Source organism: Rhinolophus ferrumequinum, chromosome 24 (genome assembly GCF_004115265.2).
Source record: "Rhinolophus ferrumequinum isolate MPI-CBG mRhiFer1 chromosome 24, mRhiFer1_v1.p, whole genome shotgun sequence".
Classification (NCBI taxonomy): domain Eukaryota; kingdom Metazoa; phylum Chordata; class Mammalia; order Chiroptera; family Rhinolophidae; genus Rhinolophus; species Rhinolophus ferrumequinum.
The window spans coordinates 16,145,038-16,159,380 of record NC_046307.1 but is presented as its reverse complement, the minus strand read 5'-3'; the positions used below and the strand labels follow the sequence as shown (position 1 = coordinate 16,159,380).

The 14,343-nt window shown below is 48.7% G+C and overlaps 1 protein-coding gene across 4 annotated transcripts; it reads right to left on the bottom strand.

Annotated features, from left to right (window-relative positions):
* Positions 1-339: 339 nt before the first annotated feature.
* Positions 340-13,815, bottom strand: DELE1 (DAP3 binding cell death enhancer 1). 4 transcript variants are annotated; one of them, XR_004421981.1, is made up of 14 exons: positions 13,656-13,815; positions 12,903-13,017; positions 12,685-12,808; positions 10,823-10,970; positions 9,698-9,859; positions 9,365-9,459; positions 9,166-9,262; positions 6,050-6,192; positions 5,034-5,192; positions 4,848-4,940; positions 2,462-2,621; positions 1,687-1,926; positions 731-904; positions 340-636 (listed from the first exon to the last, which is right to left on the bottom strand). XR_004421981.1 is itself a non-coding variant. In XM_033096623.1 (13 exons), exons 1-12 carry the CDS (start codon positions 13,684-13,686, stop codon positions 1,688-1,690), a joined length of 1,566 nt encoding a protein of 521 aa, XP_032952514.1. In that variant the 5' UTR covers positions 13,687-13,815; the 3' UTR covers positions 340-904; position 1,687. The 4 variants fall into 4 exon arrangements, 3 of the variants coding, with proteins under 3 accessions (XP_032952514.1, XP_032952515.1, XP_032952516.1); XM_033096623.1 differs by having other exon boundaries at positions 340-904; XM_033096624.1 differs by having other exon boundaries at positions 340-904; positions 9,698-9,856.
* Between the last annotated feature and the right edge of the window lie 528 nt (positions 13,816-14,343).

Below are 14,343 nucleotides of genomic sequence, written 5' to 3'. Positions count from 1 at the left end.
TCCCACCTGTGAGCTGGCCAAGCTGGGTGGTCTTTTCCATTTGAACAGTCACTAGGGGTTTTGGTCCTCTGTCCCACCCACCCCCACCCTCAACCACATCTCTGCTCTTGACTTGGGCTAACATCCAAAAGCCAGGGCACAGCTATTCACAAATTCAGTAATTGGAGTCATTAGCGTTGACTCAGAAATCATTTTTTCTAAGTCTCTCTCTTGGAGAAGCTTTTAAGACCCTTTAAATTGGTTAATGGAGAGTTTAGAGATGAGAATGGAGCCTTGGCTTTCAGCTCCCCCTGCCCGTCTCCCTGGCTCTCCCCAACACACTTAAGGGCAAAGCGATGAGATAATTCCATGTCTGTTTTATTAAGCTCCCATCCATTTCTGGCACACCCTTCACAAACGAAGATCTCAGAACCTACACTCTCCTGCCCCACGAGTCCAGGTGCTCAATCTGCCGTTACTCCCTCCCATTGGCAGAACAACAACACGTTCACATAAAATTACAGTGTGAATGGTGCAAAAGAGTCCTGGGCCAGGAGTCAGGAGGCCTGGATCCTCTCCTGGCCTGGTGATTCATAAAGCCATGCAACTATGGTCATCACTCTGCTTCCTCGGGCCATGTAAGCACCAAGGTCCTTTCTGCAATGAAATGCCCACATCAGCAGAGCAAGGGCAGACACCGTTGCCCTTGGTCTACAACTGAGGAAACAATGCCGTGAGTCAGGCTACTCACTGCTTCAAGGGGACATGGCCAGAACCTAGGTCTTCACACACTTTCCTCTTCTTTACTGTGTTGAGGCACGTACTTAAGGTTCTTTGGGAATAACTGGCCTCCTCTTTGTGATTCAAGTTGTGGCACCTCTCTGAGAACCCACAGGCTCCATCTTTAGGGCTGGCGAGAGAAGGTCTGAAAAAAAAAATCAAGCAGATTTATCAGGCTTTTAGGGAAGAAACTCCTTCCTTCCAAATCAGAGGTGGAATGGAGACGGTCACGAATCCACTGGAGGTGAACAAAAGCAAACCAATTCAGTGTTTCTCAAGTTTTAGCCATTCATGGAACCACCTCATCATTTCTGCCACCTCTCCAGATCTGTGCTCCCCTTTACGCAATGTCACAATGTTCTTTAACTTGATTCACTTATGTTTAATATCTACGAACCTACAATAAGCTAGTCACATTTTTACATTATAGACTAACTATACAATTACTAAAATAAAAAAAATAGGAATTTGAGTACCACCTAAAATCCTCTTGTGACCCACCAGAGGCACACACATCAGATGTTGGCAAAAAAAAAAAAAAAAGACATAGTCTAAGCCTGAGTAAACTGAGGCATGGGGAGGAAGAGGGTAGGTGATCTGCTCAAAGACAAAGGCTAAGGTGAGAACTAGGGTCCCTGGACCCCTTCAGCACAGTTTTTCACAGGTCACTGCATGAATCCTTTTTGTGCACAGACCACAGAAGCCTGTGATTGCACCCACTGCTCATCCGTGAAGCTACCAACTGGGGGAAAAGGTCAAAGTCATTTATTAGCCATGAACTTGAAATTGATTGAAAACCTGGCTCCCACTGGAATTTCCACTCTGGAAAGGGATCCAGAAACCATAATTTTATTGCCATCCAACCTCCTCCTGGCCCTCCCACCCCCAGCACCAGCGAGAGGTACCAGTGATTGTGTCTGATCTCACCTTAGCCAAAACCCAGTCTGACAAGACTCCTTTCCAAGGGGTTGGGGTGTGAAGGGCTAGCTCTGCTGGGGACTCTGGGGCTGGCTCCAAGATGCCCACTTCTACAGAGGAGGCCAAGGTTTCCTGTGCTCGAGGCGTGTGGGAGGCGGGAGGCTCCTGCCAACAGGGTGTTCAGGCTACACAGGGCAGGGCTGGAGAAGGACTTCAATCCTGTAACTGCCAGGCTGCTGGGCCCCGGGGCTGTGAGAAGAGGCGAGAACAACTCTTACTCATGCTGTCTTCTTGGATTCGTACTTTGAAACAAGGACTTCTTAAAGGACTTGGTCCCCCCGGCCCTGTTAACCCACTCCAGCCGAGTGACTCATGGGTGAGCAGGGCTGAAGTCCTAGAAGGGTAACTCAGGGTGCGGAGGCAGCCTCGGGATGTCTTCTCTCCTGAAAAACCATCACAGCAGCTTCCATTGATTCAATACCTACCGCGTGCCAGGCTGTGCCAAGCCCTTTATAATCATCTCATTTCATCCTTGCAACGACATGAGTGAGGTATTACTTGTACCCTCATTTTCAGAGGTGAAGAAACTGAGGATCAAAGATGGAGTCCAAGTTCAGGAACAGAGCAGGGGTTAAAACAGTTGTCTGACTCAAAAAAGCTGTACTCTTACCCACCACGGGAGCAGGAAATGACAAGGAGACCAAGAGCTAGTGCAACTCCCTTCTCTGTCACAGGGTACTGAGCTCAAGGGAGGGTCTCTGTTGGCTTTGACTTGCGTCTGTACCTGCTGCCTCCGCGGAAAAGAGGGTCCGCAGCCTCTCCCGGGCAGGCTCATTCCCCAGCGCCGCTGCCTGCTGGTAACACCTCACCGCCTCTCCCAGGTTCCTCTGCACGCCAAGGCCCTTCTCATAGCAAATTCCCAAGTGGTACCTGCTCTGAGAGTCCTAATGGAGAAAACACACAGATACACAGATACACACACATGCAGGACTGAAGAATGGAAACGCAATGACTTCATCCACACAGGGTCAAGGCCCAGCCCTGGTCCCCCCTTACCAAGGGATCTTAACCATGAAAAGACAGAGGCCCAGAGCCGGCCCCATACAAAGGAGACAGGGATCCCTCCACCCGGGGAGAGTCCAGCCAGAGGAGTATGAAAGCTCTCTCACTGAGGATGGTGCAGAAAGTATGCAGCAGTGACGGCCCCAGGAAGCCCTAAGCCCAGCTATGAGACACCTGGGAGTAGGCTCTTGTGTTATCTTGAAAGAGCCAAGAGCAAGGGTGAGGGCTAGGCTTCCCAAAGGCCCCGAGTGTCTTCCTGAATCTCTGCCGAGAGGGCAGCACAACGTACATTACAGGGAAAGTGTTTCTCCTCCTTTGAAAGGTTGAAAGGCTGAGCCCTCTGCCCATGGCTGGGGATCCTCTCTCTTTTCACTGAGAATTAGCTCCTTAGAGAGGCAGTATCAGGTCGGGTTAGGAGTCCAGGCTGAACAGCCACACCACCTGACTTCCAATTTTGGCTCCAGCTCTTACCAGCTGTGTAACCTTAGGCATATTAGCCCACATCTCCGTGCCTCAGTTTCCTCACCTAAAAAGTGGGCATAATAATGGCACCTACCTAATTACGCTGTCACAAGGATTCAGTGTGTTAGTATGTGAAAAGTACTTAGTGTTATTATTTTCATACCTTGAATTGCCCACATCATTAATCTCTCCCTCTCTAATGGAATGCTTCCATTATACTCAATATCGCAACTTGAAAAACAAAACACTACTGATTCCCAACCCTGGTCCCACTTCTCTTTTACCTTCTACAGTCAAATTTCTAAAACGAGTTTCTATAACATGCAGGCCAAAGTCTATGTAATAAATGTGGTGGACTCATGGCTACCGGCCGGCTTAGAACACAGCCAGGCGAAAACACCCACCCTACAACTGCTCAGCACAAACCCAGGAAGACACAATTCCTAGTGGAGCGGATGAGTGTGAGGCCTGGGTCCCGACGCAGGCGTACGTAATATCCTTTATACACCTTCTCCTCAGAGCGTGCTGAGGAACTAAAGCGAGCCAGGGTGCCCCTGGCCTGTCCAGCACGTGGACGTGAGATCCACGCAGCCCAGAGAAGGCTCTTTCAAGGAAAGACAGGCACAGCAGCCCGTACTGGTTGGTGACATTAATACCCTTTTGATGGCTACCCCACAGTGAAAAAAAGGAAGTATTCTGATGCACAAGAGTTCAGTGATTCTATCGGTGTGTGTTGGCCAGAAAACAAAAACGCCACAGCCTCTACACGGAGAAATTCTGGTCTGTGCGCACTGCTTGCTTTTGTCCAGTGCTCCCGGGCCTTCAAGAGGCAACTCGAAAAATAGACTGGTCACCTTCACTGGAGGAATACAGCCAACCAGATGCCTGCTCGGTGACACACACTGGCAGTCAGCTGGGGGGTTTCCTGCATTAAGGACACCTGCTTACCTCAGCATTCCCCAAACCCAATGGACCCTTTTTTGACTCATGTGACATATAAACATCCCCTGAAACTAAGGCTCTGCGGAATCAACTCTGGGCCATGCTGCCTGGACGCCAATGCCTCCAGGTCCCAGACAACCAGATACCCCCTCTCAACTGCTCGGTGTCTTCACCTCACACGTCTTCTGGCTTCCCTGGGCTACACCACTTGCGAGGATGCACCTTTTGAATGTACAGCTGACAAAACACTTTCACACCTATTATCTAAGTCAGTCTTGATCCTCACAACAACCCTGTGACGTAGCAGACAGGTAAGGCAGGTATTATTATCCCAGTTTTAGAGACGAGAGAAAAAGTTTGGATCAACAAGTGACCAGCCCAGTAGTATGCTGGTAAATGTTTAACAACTAGCTCTCCAGGGGGGAAAGCCCTGCTTTGTAGCATTTAGCAATTTCTGTGGTGCAAATACTCCTCCCATGGTTGACTGTACACAACTAACACTCTTGCAGGCCGGTATGAGCCAGCTCTAGCACACCATCTGATTTGCCCAAAGGTCACACGGTGAGTGAGAGTTAAGGCTGGAAGCCGGCCCCATGCTTCTGTCAAAAGGTCCCCCAACCACAGGAGCACTCGGTACCAGCTCCAAAGGCCTTTCCTTTATCAGAGTTGATCCCCCACATGCCTTGATACTGGAGACCTCATACCCCATTGTTGGCTGCAAGCCAAAGATATTTCACAGCTCTCTGTTCATCCAGGTATGGCTCCTTGGTGAAAAGCACCCCGAGGAAAGCTTGGGCCTGTGGTCGAGGAGGAAGGAGAAATGTATTTTGGTCACTGCCAGGCCCCACATGCCCCAGGTGCCCAGGAGGGACCCCACCCATGGCACTTACCTCTCTCAAGCCTGAATCTGCAGCCTGCTTTAGCATGGACACTGCCCTCTGCCGCTCAGAGTCCCACAAGGAGGCTGGGTCTTGCAGCAAGCACCTAGCATAGCGGTACTGAGCCAGGCTGTGGCCCTGGGTGGCAGCCAACTGGTAACAAAAGGCTGCCTGGGGCAAAGGGAAAAACATCAGTCGGCTGGTAACTCTGTAAGCTGACTTTTTCTCTCAGTGAAATTTTTAAAACTTATTTTAATTAAATAATACATAATCATTATGGATGAGTCAGAAAATGCAGATAAGCCAAAAACTATTAAAATACAGATAAACCAAAAATAGAAACATACAATTCTAAGAAAGCCTGCCTCCTAAGATCATTCTGTTAACATTGTAATGTAACATTGTACTGTAACATAACAGTGTAGCTTTGCAAACCTCTTCATATATATGTATTTACATATGTACACATACACGTTATATATACATTCACACACACATATGTAAATATGTGGGGAGGGGGAGAGATAAAGAGAGAGAACTGCACTATTTTGTAACCAGTTTTTCACTTAACAATACACCATGAATGTCTTTCCCTGCCAATAAATATGGATCTAGCACATGATTGTTAAGGCCTACACAGATGTTACTAATCAATTCTCTACTGAAGAAATGTCAAGTTTCTTTCCTTTTTTTTTGTTCAGCTATCATATACAATTCCAAGAAGTACATGCTTGTCTATACCATCTTTGTGTACTTATCCCACTTTTTTTTGGAATTAATTAATCCATTCACCAAGGTAACAGTCTAGGCCCTGAGGATACAGCTACAAAGACTACAGACACGGGCCCTGGCCTGCCTGAGTCTGGAGTCTACACTCCTAGAAGTTAGGAGCTTCTTTCTTACTTTTCTCCTCACGGCTGGGAGAGAAGTGGACTTTCCCCAAGCCCGTCAACTGCTCATTTCTGGAGGTCACTCTGGGCCGTGCAGCACAGGGCACAGGCCTGAGGGCAGGGGAGGAGGTGTGGTACCTTGCTGAGGTCCCTGGGAGTGCCTCTGCCATGCTCGTGACACAAGCCCACGTTGTACTGTGCTTTGCTGTAGCCACGCTCTGCTGCTTTCTGGAAGTAGGAAAAGGCCGCCGTGTAGTCTCCATTCTTCATGTTCTCTGTTCCTGTAAGAAAGCTCTCGACATCAGCACAGCTTCCCCTAGGCACTTCCCCACATCTTCGGCCAGATACCCACAAACTCCTTCCTTTCTTTTTTGTGCTGGACACTTTGCATATATTTCCATCCTCCAAATATTTCATTGGGTTGCCATACACATCGGTGGGTTCTGCCCTCCTCTACACCATCCTCCTCTTGGTAATAGCATCCTGACTTCCCTTTGGCAACAGCCCTTCTCCTGGTGCTGTCAATCAAAGTGCCTGCTCTCTTCCCAACCAATGAGACCATCCCTCAGGAATCTGATTTTTGATCTGGTTGTGGCGGGAGAGACAACAGCTTTTGCCGGTTTATTCTGAGGGCAGCACTCTGAGGACACTCTCAGTGGCTGCCCCCTAATTCCTGGAACTTCCTTGATTCTTGTCCTTTCTGAGGCTTGGCAGGTCAACAGATCTCAGGAGATTCCTTTTGTGCTTAAGCTGGCCAGAGCAGGTCTTGGCTGTTTGTAACCCACACAACCTGATACAGCTGATACTGTTAATTTTGCTTTATGAGGCAATGGTGAGAGAGAAAATTTTAAAAGAGTAGAGACCTGAACTCAGGTATGTCCAACTCCAAAGCCCATGTTCCTTTTATCCTCCAAACAGAAAAGAAAACAGGAAAGGGGCTGGACACAGCCAATTCTCAACTGTAAGCCTTTGCTCAAGCTGTTTCTCCTGCCTGGGATACCTTTTCCTGCCACCACCATCAGACCTTCGCATCCTTGTTTCTGCTCTAGAACCTTCAGACCACACTCAGGCTTTAAACCCTTTCTTGGCACTCACTTAATATACAAGCCTTTTTCTATGCTAAACTGTTTCAAGAGTACAAGCCCTGCTTCCACAATTAGACTGTAAAACTGGAGGCAGAAGCAGAAAAAAGATGTAGAAGAAATAACTCTGCATAGGGTGAAAGCTCTATACAAATGCAAAATATGATTATGGCTTATGCTCCTTTTGTATTCTGTCACAGTGCTTAGCACTTGCTGAATAAATGAATACATGAATGAAGGAATGGGCAAGAGAATTCTCAGAAGAGACTGTCTGCCCATCAAAATCACAAAAAGCTAATGAAGTAGAAGCCAGGTTCCATTTAGACAGCAATGAATTAAAGTTGCCTCCCTGCTGCCTGAAAACTCACTGTCCAGGGTTCACAGAGCCCTTTGTCCTTAAGAAGACTCGAGAGGGCAAAGGATCCCACCCTGTCCCCATTCCCCACACTGGCTCCATCAAAATACCCTGATCGATCTACTCTCCGTCTCCTCTGCCATTAACCCAGACCAAATCACCATCACGTTTTGCGTAGCCATCAGTAACAGTTCAATGCAGTCTCTTGTTTTCCCTCTGGCATCCCTACAATCTACATCAGTCTACACAACAGCCAGAGAGCTCTTCGAAAAAGCAAATCAGATCATGTGACCTCCCCTCCTTCCTGCGCCAGTGTTTTCTTATCTCACTTAGAACACCCACACTCTACTGTGGCTCAAAAAACCTCACTTGATCTGGTCCCTGCCTGCTTCTCTCTGATTTCATCTTCTACTCTCCCTGTGATCTCTAAGTTTCAGATACACTTACCTTTTTTTTGTTCCTTTAATAAGCAAAACTCAATTTTGCCTCAGGACCTTTGCACTTGCTGTTGTGTCTACTTGGAAAGCAGATGGAAACAAGACTGGCTTGTTTTTGTCAATCAGGTCTTTGCTCAAAGATCTTCCCATCAGTAAGGCTTTCCAAATCAAAAGTTGCTCCTTGCCCAAATCACTAACGTATTCCCCTGTTTAATTTTCTCCATAACATTTATCACCAGCTGAAATTCTTTTTTTATTTGTTTGCCAATTTATTGTTTTTCTCCCCCTCAACTCACGTTAGTTGAGGTAAGGACTTTGTCTTGTGAAGTAAAGACTTTGTCTTGTGAAGCACTATATCCCCAACACCTAAAACAAGGCGAAGCAAAAGGTGAATGCTCAACAAATTTTTCCCGAGTGAATCCCAGTCTCTCATCCACCTGCTCACTGGACTCCAGTAGATGCTGCTGGGAGTCTGGGTCTCCCCATTAAAAGGCCTGAAACTTAAGCCAAGTCACACTAGAGACCAGGACAAATGGTGGAAGGGCATCTGGAGTCCCCAGATGTGGGTAAGAAGTTCCTATTCATGCACTTGAGAGCCTCCTCCAAACCTCAGGAGACTGTTCTTGCCTGTGTGGGGCAGAGAATGCAAGGTATCCTCCAAGATTTATTTTCTCATTCATACATAGTAATACTGTGTTTCCTCGAAAATAACACCTAGCCAGACAATCGGCTCTAATGTGTCTTTTGGAGCAAAAATTAATATAAGACCCGGGTCTAATATAATATAATACAATATAATATAATATAATACCGAGTCTAATATAATATAACACAGTACAATATAATACCAAGTCTTATATTAATTTTTGCTCCAAAAGATGCATTAGAGCTGATTGTCCAGGTAGGTCTTATTTTCGGGCAAACACGGTAGAACTTTCAGGTAGGCACACAGTCATTTAGCTAAAGACTGCATTTCCCAACCTCCTCTGTGGCTAGAGGGTGGCCAGAAGCCTACATTTTGGACAATGATTTGTGCAATTTCTGGTCATGTCCTTAAAGAGGAGTGGTCCTTTGGCTTTCCCATCTTCCCCTTTCCAGTTGACTGTTCTTGCCTATGTGTTCTTGCCTAGTCTTATGGCTATGAGAGCAGGAGCTGGACTAGCCAAACATGACCTCAAGATGGGAGCCAGTTTTAAGAATGGCAGAAAGGTTGGAATGAGAATGTGTCCCTGACACCACTGTGCCACCATGCCAGATTTGGTCTACCTACCTGGGAGAAAATAAACTCTCTCTTGTTTAAAACACTACCCTGACTCTGTTTGACTTTCCCCATACCTTTTCCATTTTCCCATCTGCCTGCCTTGAAGCAGGTCCACTTACCCAGGAAGTTGAAAGCGATGGAAACACTGAGCTGGAAGAGCTGCTGAATGGAAGTCACAGCCTCTTCGAGGGAAAGCGTTTTTGATTTATCTTGTTCCTGGGGAAGAAACAGAAAGACTCATCATGGGACGGTTCACTGGGATTGCCACCTGCCCAGGGCAAAGGTATGAAGATCCCGGTGGCCAAATCGGGACAATACCTGCTTTACACCAGTGGGCTGAGGCTGGGCTCGTTTTGCCTTGGTGCTGAAGCTACTGCTGGCATGCAGGAAGCTGATATCACTGGGAACGGAATCTGCAAGGAAAATGGCCAATACCCAGCCAGGGTAAAGAAGAAAATGTTATTTCTCCTTTGGTCCGCGTCTCCCAGCCCACCCAGCACCACTGCCAGGAACCACAATAATTCTGAACTGCCCCAGAAAGTGTGGCGCCTCACTACAATGACAAGTCCTGGCATATGCAGCAACAAATGTCCACCTGCCCAACTCCTCACCACCCCCCACCTTCTGCTGTTCTAGGAGGTGGAGACCTACCTTCCTCAGAGGGATCCTGAAGACCAGCTGCTCTCAAGGAGCTGTGTGAGGAGAGGCTCTCGGGCTCAGTGGAGGGCTCTTCCTGGCCCAGCCTGGGTTCCCTGAGGCCAGTGTGCCTGGGAGCTGGGCTGTCAGGCGTGGGGAGAATGTGTCTCCGCACTGCTAAAAAGAGCCCGCAAGAGCAGTCTCGTCAGAAGAGGATCGGTACAGTCTGCTCGGGCTTGACTCAGTCCTCTCCCTGACGTTTTGGGGACCAAAGGAAGAATTTGGAAACTCCTATGACACCTTTTTCACATACCTCCTCCGCCATTTCCTTTGCTGGCTTCCCTCTGCAGGGGTCAAGAGGAGCCCACATTTATGCTGATCTTCTGCCCTAAGCATAAATCTCTCCTCTGCTTGAATTCTTCCAGTGGCAGGGAGGCATCTATCTTATTTACTCACTGTTGTAGCCCCAGCATCTAACACTGTTTAATGATAATCTGGATAATGTTTACAATCCTAACAATAAGGACAAGAACTTAAGCTAATACTTACTGAGCACTGACTATGTTTTAGGCGCTGTTCTATGCCCTTGACATGCAGTAACTCATTTAGTCCTCCCAAGAAACCTATGGGGTGGAGTTTATTATTGCCCCATTTTATAGATGAAGAAACTGAGGCACAGGGAAGTTAAAAGTGACTTGTCCAGGGACACAAGACTAGTATACAGCAGCTCTGGGGCTTGAACCCTGATGATCTGACTCCAGAGCCTTAACTACTAGGCTGCATTGCCTCTGTACCATGGAACATAATAACTACTCAATAAAGATCCATTTATTAATGAATGACTGAGCAAAGACTGACCTAAATGGCTGAGGGTTAGGCAGGAAGCCACACCCAGGATCTAAGCATCCTGGACTCCTGGGAGGATCCAGGGGAGGTGAAGGGAGGCCAGGGGAGGACATTGGAGGGGAGGTGGCCCACACCCTGGGTGGATGGAACATCCTCACATTCCCCTTCCTTTGACTTCAGATAGGAAAGGCAAGGAGTTGCTGATGGCTCTTTTCCTGAGGTGTGTCCAGAGATGCTTCCTGGCCCAGAGAAACTCCCAGCCCCGCCCTCCCGTCCCCGGGACTGAGAACTCACAGGAGCGAGGATGCCACAAGGGAGATAAGAGGAAACAGTCCAGGGGGCCGTGCCAAGAGCCACGCTCCACTCGCCGAGGTCCTGTTGGCAGGGATACCTGGAAGTGGATCTGCCTGGCCAGCTGCAGGGCCAGCACGGCCAGAGTGCCCTGGGAAAGACAGCACATCAGGGACATAGCTCTCCACCAGTCAGCTCCTTCAGTCTCAGCCTTCAGCTCAAATGTCACTTCGAGAAGGCTTTCCTGACTCAGGTGGGGCTGCTCCTACACTACATATTCTCACAGCACCCAAACTTCCCCTCTGGACCCTTGATCACACTGGTATTTGAATAATTATCTCTACAATTAATCCACTAAGGTCAGTCTCTCCTGTTAGTCTTAAAACACCACGAGCCCTATGGGGATGACACAGTGAGTCCTTTTAGAAACTGGGCCTGAATCCCAGGGGTCCTGATGCCATAGCTCAGCTCTGTCACTACTTCCATGTGAAAGGGCCTAAGCACAAAGCTGTCTCCAGTGCCACAGATACATGTCCCTGTTCTTGGCAATGCCAGCACCTTCTCTTCTTCTGGCCTTAGCTCACACATCACCCTGATAGAGAGGGTTTCCCTGACTTCCTTTCTTGTCAGGCCTCTCTCTTATACTCTGTAAACACTGACTTGTTTCCTTTCTGGCATTTAGCATAATAATGCAGTTATGGTATTTATTTCTCCATGTACTTGGACTTTGTCCTTCTCCCTCAATGAACATATAAACTCCATGAGGGCAGAGACTATGTCTATCTTGTTTGCCATCGTAACCAGTGCCTGTTGCAACAAATAAGTATTTGGGTGTCGCTTCCCGTGCATAACACAGGAAGGGACAGGGAACACCAAGTGGTCACTGGGCGAGGAGCTAGCTGAGGTCTGCAGACCTGTTGGAGAAGAGACACCTTCAAAAAGCCCATGCCTGTGATATGTGTGTGGTGGGGTGGCTTGGTTGAGGGGAAAGGGAGGAGTTGTGCCAGATTAGAGAAAGAGAGTAAGGCTGGTGGCGCTCAGTTCTGCTGAGGACACCCATTTACAGATGAGACAACTGAGGCTCAGAGAGGTCAAGTCACTTGCCCAAAGTACACAGCATGGACGTGACAGGGATGAGATGTGACAGACACAGGAGTGATGTGTGTGCCAACTTCATTCAGAATACCTTATAAGCAGAACTTGCAAGGCAAAGATTCTGCCCTATTAGACCTAGTGCTTGCTACTGAGCATCTGACTTTATAGATCAAATTCAACGAACATTTATTAAGCAACTATTATGGGCCAGGATCTGTACTAGGTGCTTTTACAAGCCATACTAGGTGCAGCAACCAAGTTATAGAACATGGTAGCTAAAAGCATGAGCTCCAGAGTAAAATCTGGTTCCTCTATTTTAATAGCTGTGTAACCTTAAACATGTTACCTAAAGTTTCAGAGCCTGAGTTTCCTAACCTATAAAATGGAGATTATATTTCTCTTGCAAGATTTCTATAAGGATTAAACAAAATAATGCATATGTAATACTTTACACTAATAAAATATTAACTAGTTCATATTATTTATTGTAAGCTCCAATGAAGGCAAAAATTATATCTACCTTGTTCTCTGTTAGGTCCCTAGTGTCTGGCAAAAATGCCTGGCTCCGAGAAGGTGTTAAATAAATGTTTACTGAATAAAAGGAGAAATACATGGAGGGCAGGGGGATGGGGAATGGCACTATCTCCCCAAATATGCTCCAATGCCATGGGTTACTAAAATGATGCCATAGCTTTGGTTCTAGGCTCTACTCCCATACAGGATCAATCTCACCCACACTGCAGGCCAAGGACAGGACTGGGAAGCCTTACCCACGATACGGCATCCCACAAGGTGTTCGGGGAGACACGGCCAGACATCCACTGAAAGGCATCCTTCCATCCATGGTACCTTGGGCCCCTGCTTGTGCCTGGGCCTGGGCCATGGCGGCCTGACCTAGATGATGTAATAGAGGTCATTAAGTTCTGTCCCAAGTAGGGGGAGAGGGAGGCCAGGGGACGAGATGGCTGACGGAATGGCAGTGTCTCACCTGTCAAAGTTTGGCACAGGGACCAGCAGAGTGGAGGAGGCAGCCTGAATCCCATCTGAACTGGTGGATTTGGGGGTCACCCCCCGGAGGCCAGGTCCTAGCAGACAAGGAAGAGCTGTGCAGAACAACAAAAATCAGGCACCTCTACATGTAGAGGACTGAGGCAATGGCAGCCCTACCAATCTTCCCTCTGACCGTTAGCAGAGCCCCACCCCAGGAATCACAGGCATCTGCCTCTGCAGAGGTTCTTAAACAAGGACACACGTGGAAATCTTTTGTCTAGGACAGATTCTAGAGTGCCACCCCAGAACCAATTAACCAGGTGATTTTGATGTTCTCCAAGAGCTGACAACCACTGTTCCAAAATGACCATTTATACACAAACTTTCGCTTACTGTTTGGAGCGCTTTGTCTCCAAATACCGCCTCTTCATTGGCTCCGCCTACTCTATTGGCCTCCACTCCTGTCATTAACTCCACCCACCATCTCCCGTTATTTGGCTCCTCCCCCTTTCAATAGCCCCACCCATCCATCTCCTTGGCTCTGAGCTAGATCTACTCTTCTCACTAGCCCCACCTACACTTCGAATTCCAAGGGCCCAAGACTTCTGGTTTGTAGCCCCGTTGCTTTAGGCCCCGCCTTTCCTCAGCTCTAACCCTGCCCACTACCGCTTTGGTTGGGTCTTCCAGCCCGTCCTTTACTCCACTTCGGAGTCTCAGCTGCCTCAAGATGCGCAACTCTGACGCCCCTTACCTCGGCCCAGGAGTCCCCGGAGGCGCCACATGTCGCCGCCGACACCATAGAGGCTCGCAGCCAAAAGAGGACGGCCAAACCACCGGACGGCGGCTAGAGCGGCCGCTGTGGCGCCCTCCGGGAGGTCCAGCCCCAGGGAAGCTCTCGGCCAGCCAATGAGAAAGGAGCCCAGCCGGAAGGGCTGCGCTCAGTGAAAGGAAGTGGGAGTGTAGGCGTGTTTTGGGGTAGCGGGAGGTGAACTGCGGCAAGGGCTTGGGGATGTGGGCCCTGCGCCCATTGAACAGGTGTGGTTTGCTGCCCGCACAAAAATGGGGGGGAGCGCGCAGAGGCGGGGGTGGGGGTCGCAGATGGCGAAGCTGAACCGCCTGAGAAGCGGGGCCAGAGCGGTCTCGGTGGCGCAAGAGGACCTTGTAGGCACCGAGGAGACTCGTAAGGGTAGCAGTCTTCCCCAGGCCCCGAGGCTGGAGGAGGTGTGAGTAATGAGGCCCGTTGGGCGGAGGAGAGGACCTTTAGGGTCCGACGAAGAAAGCCCATACTCTGAGCTTCCTTCTCCGGGGCCTAACTGGGTAAGCGGTGAAGAACTATGCTTGCAGGGTTCTGATTCCGGACTCCCAATTCTGGCTCGGCTTTGTCTCACCGTGTAGACCCTTCCGCCTGTTTGGGCCTCCGTCTGCGTCATGATAGGGTC

Coding starts and splice junctions, on each gene's coding strand:
- DELE1 (XM_033096623.1), bottom strand. CDS start 13,686: ATGTGGCGCCTCCGGGGACTCCTGGGCCGAG. Junction 13,018..13,655: donor CCGGGGACTCCTGGGCCGAG/GTAAGGGGCGTC, acceptor TGTTCTGCACAG/CTCTTCCTTGTCTGCTAGGA. Junction 4,941..5,033: donor CAGATTCAGGCTTGAGAGAG/GTAAGTGCCATG, acceptor CCTCGACCACAG/GCCCAAGCTTTCCTCGGGGT.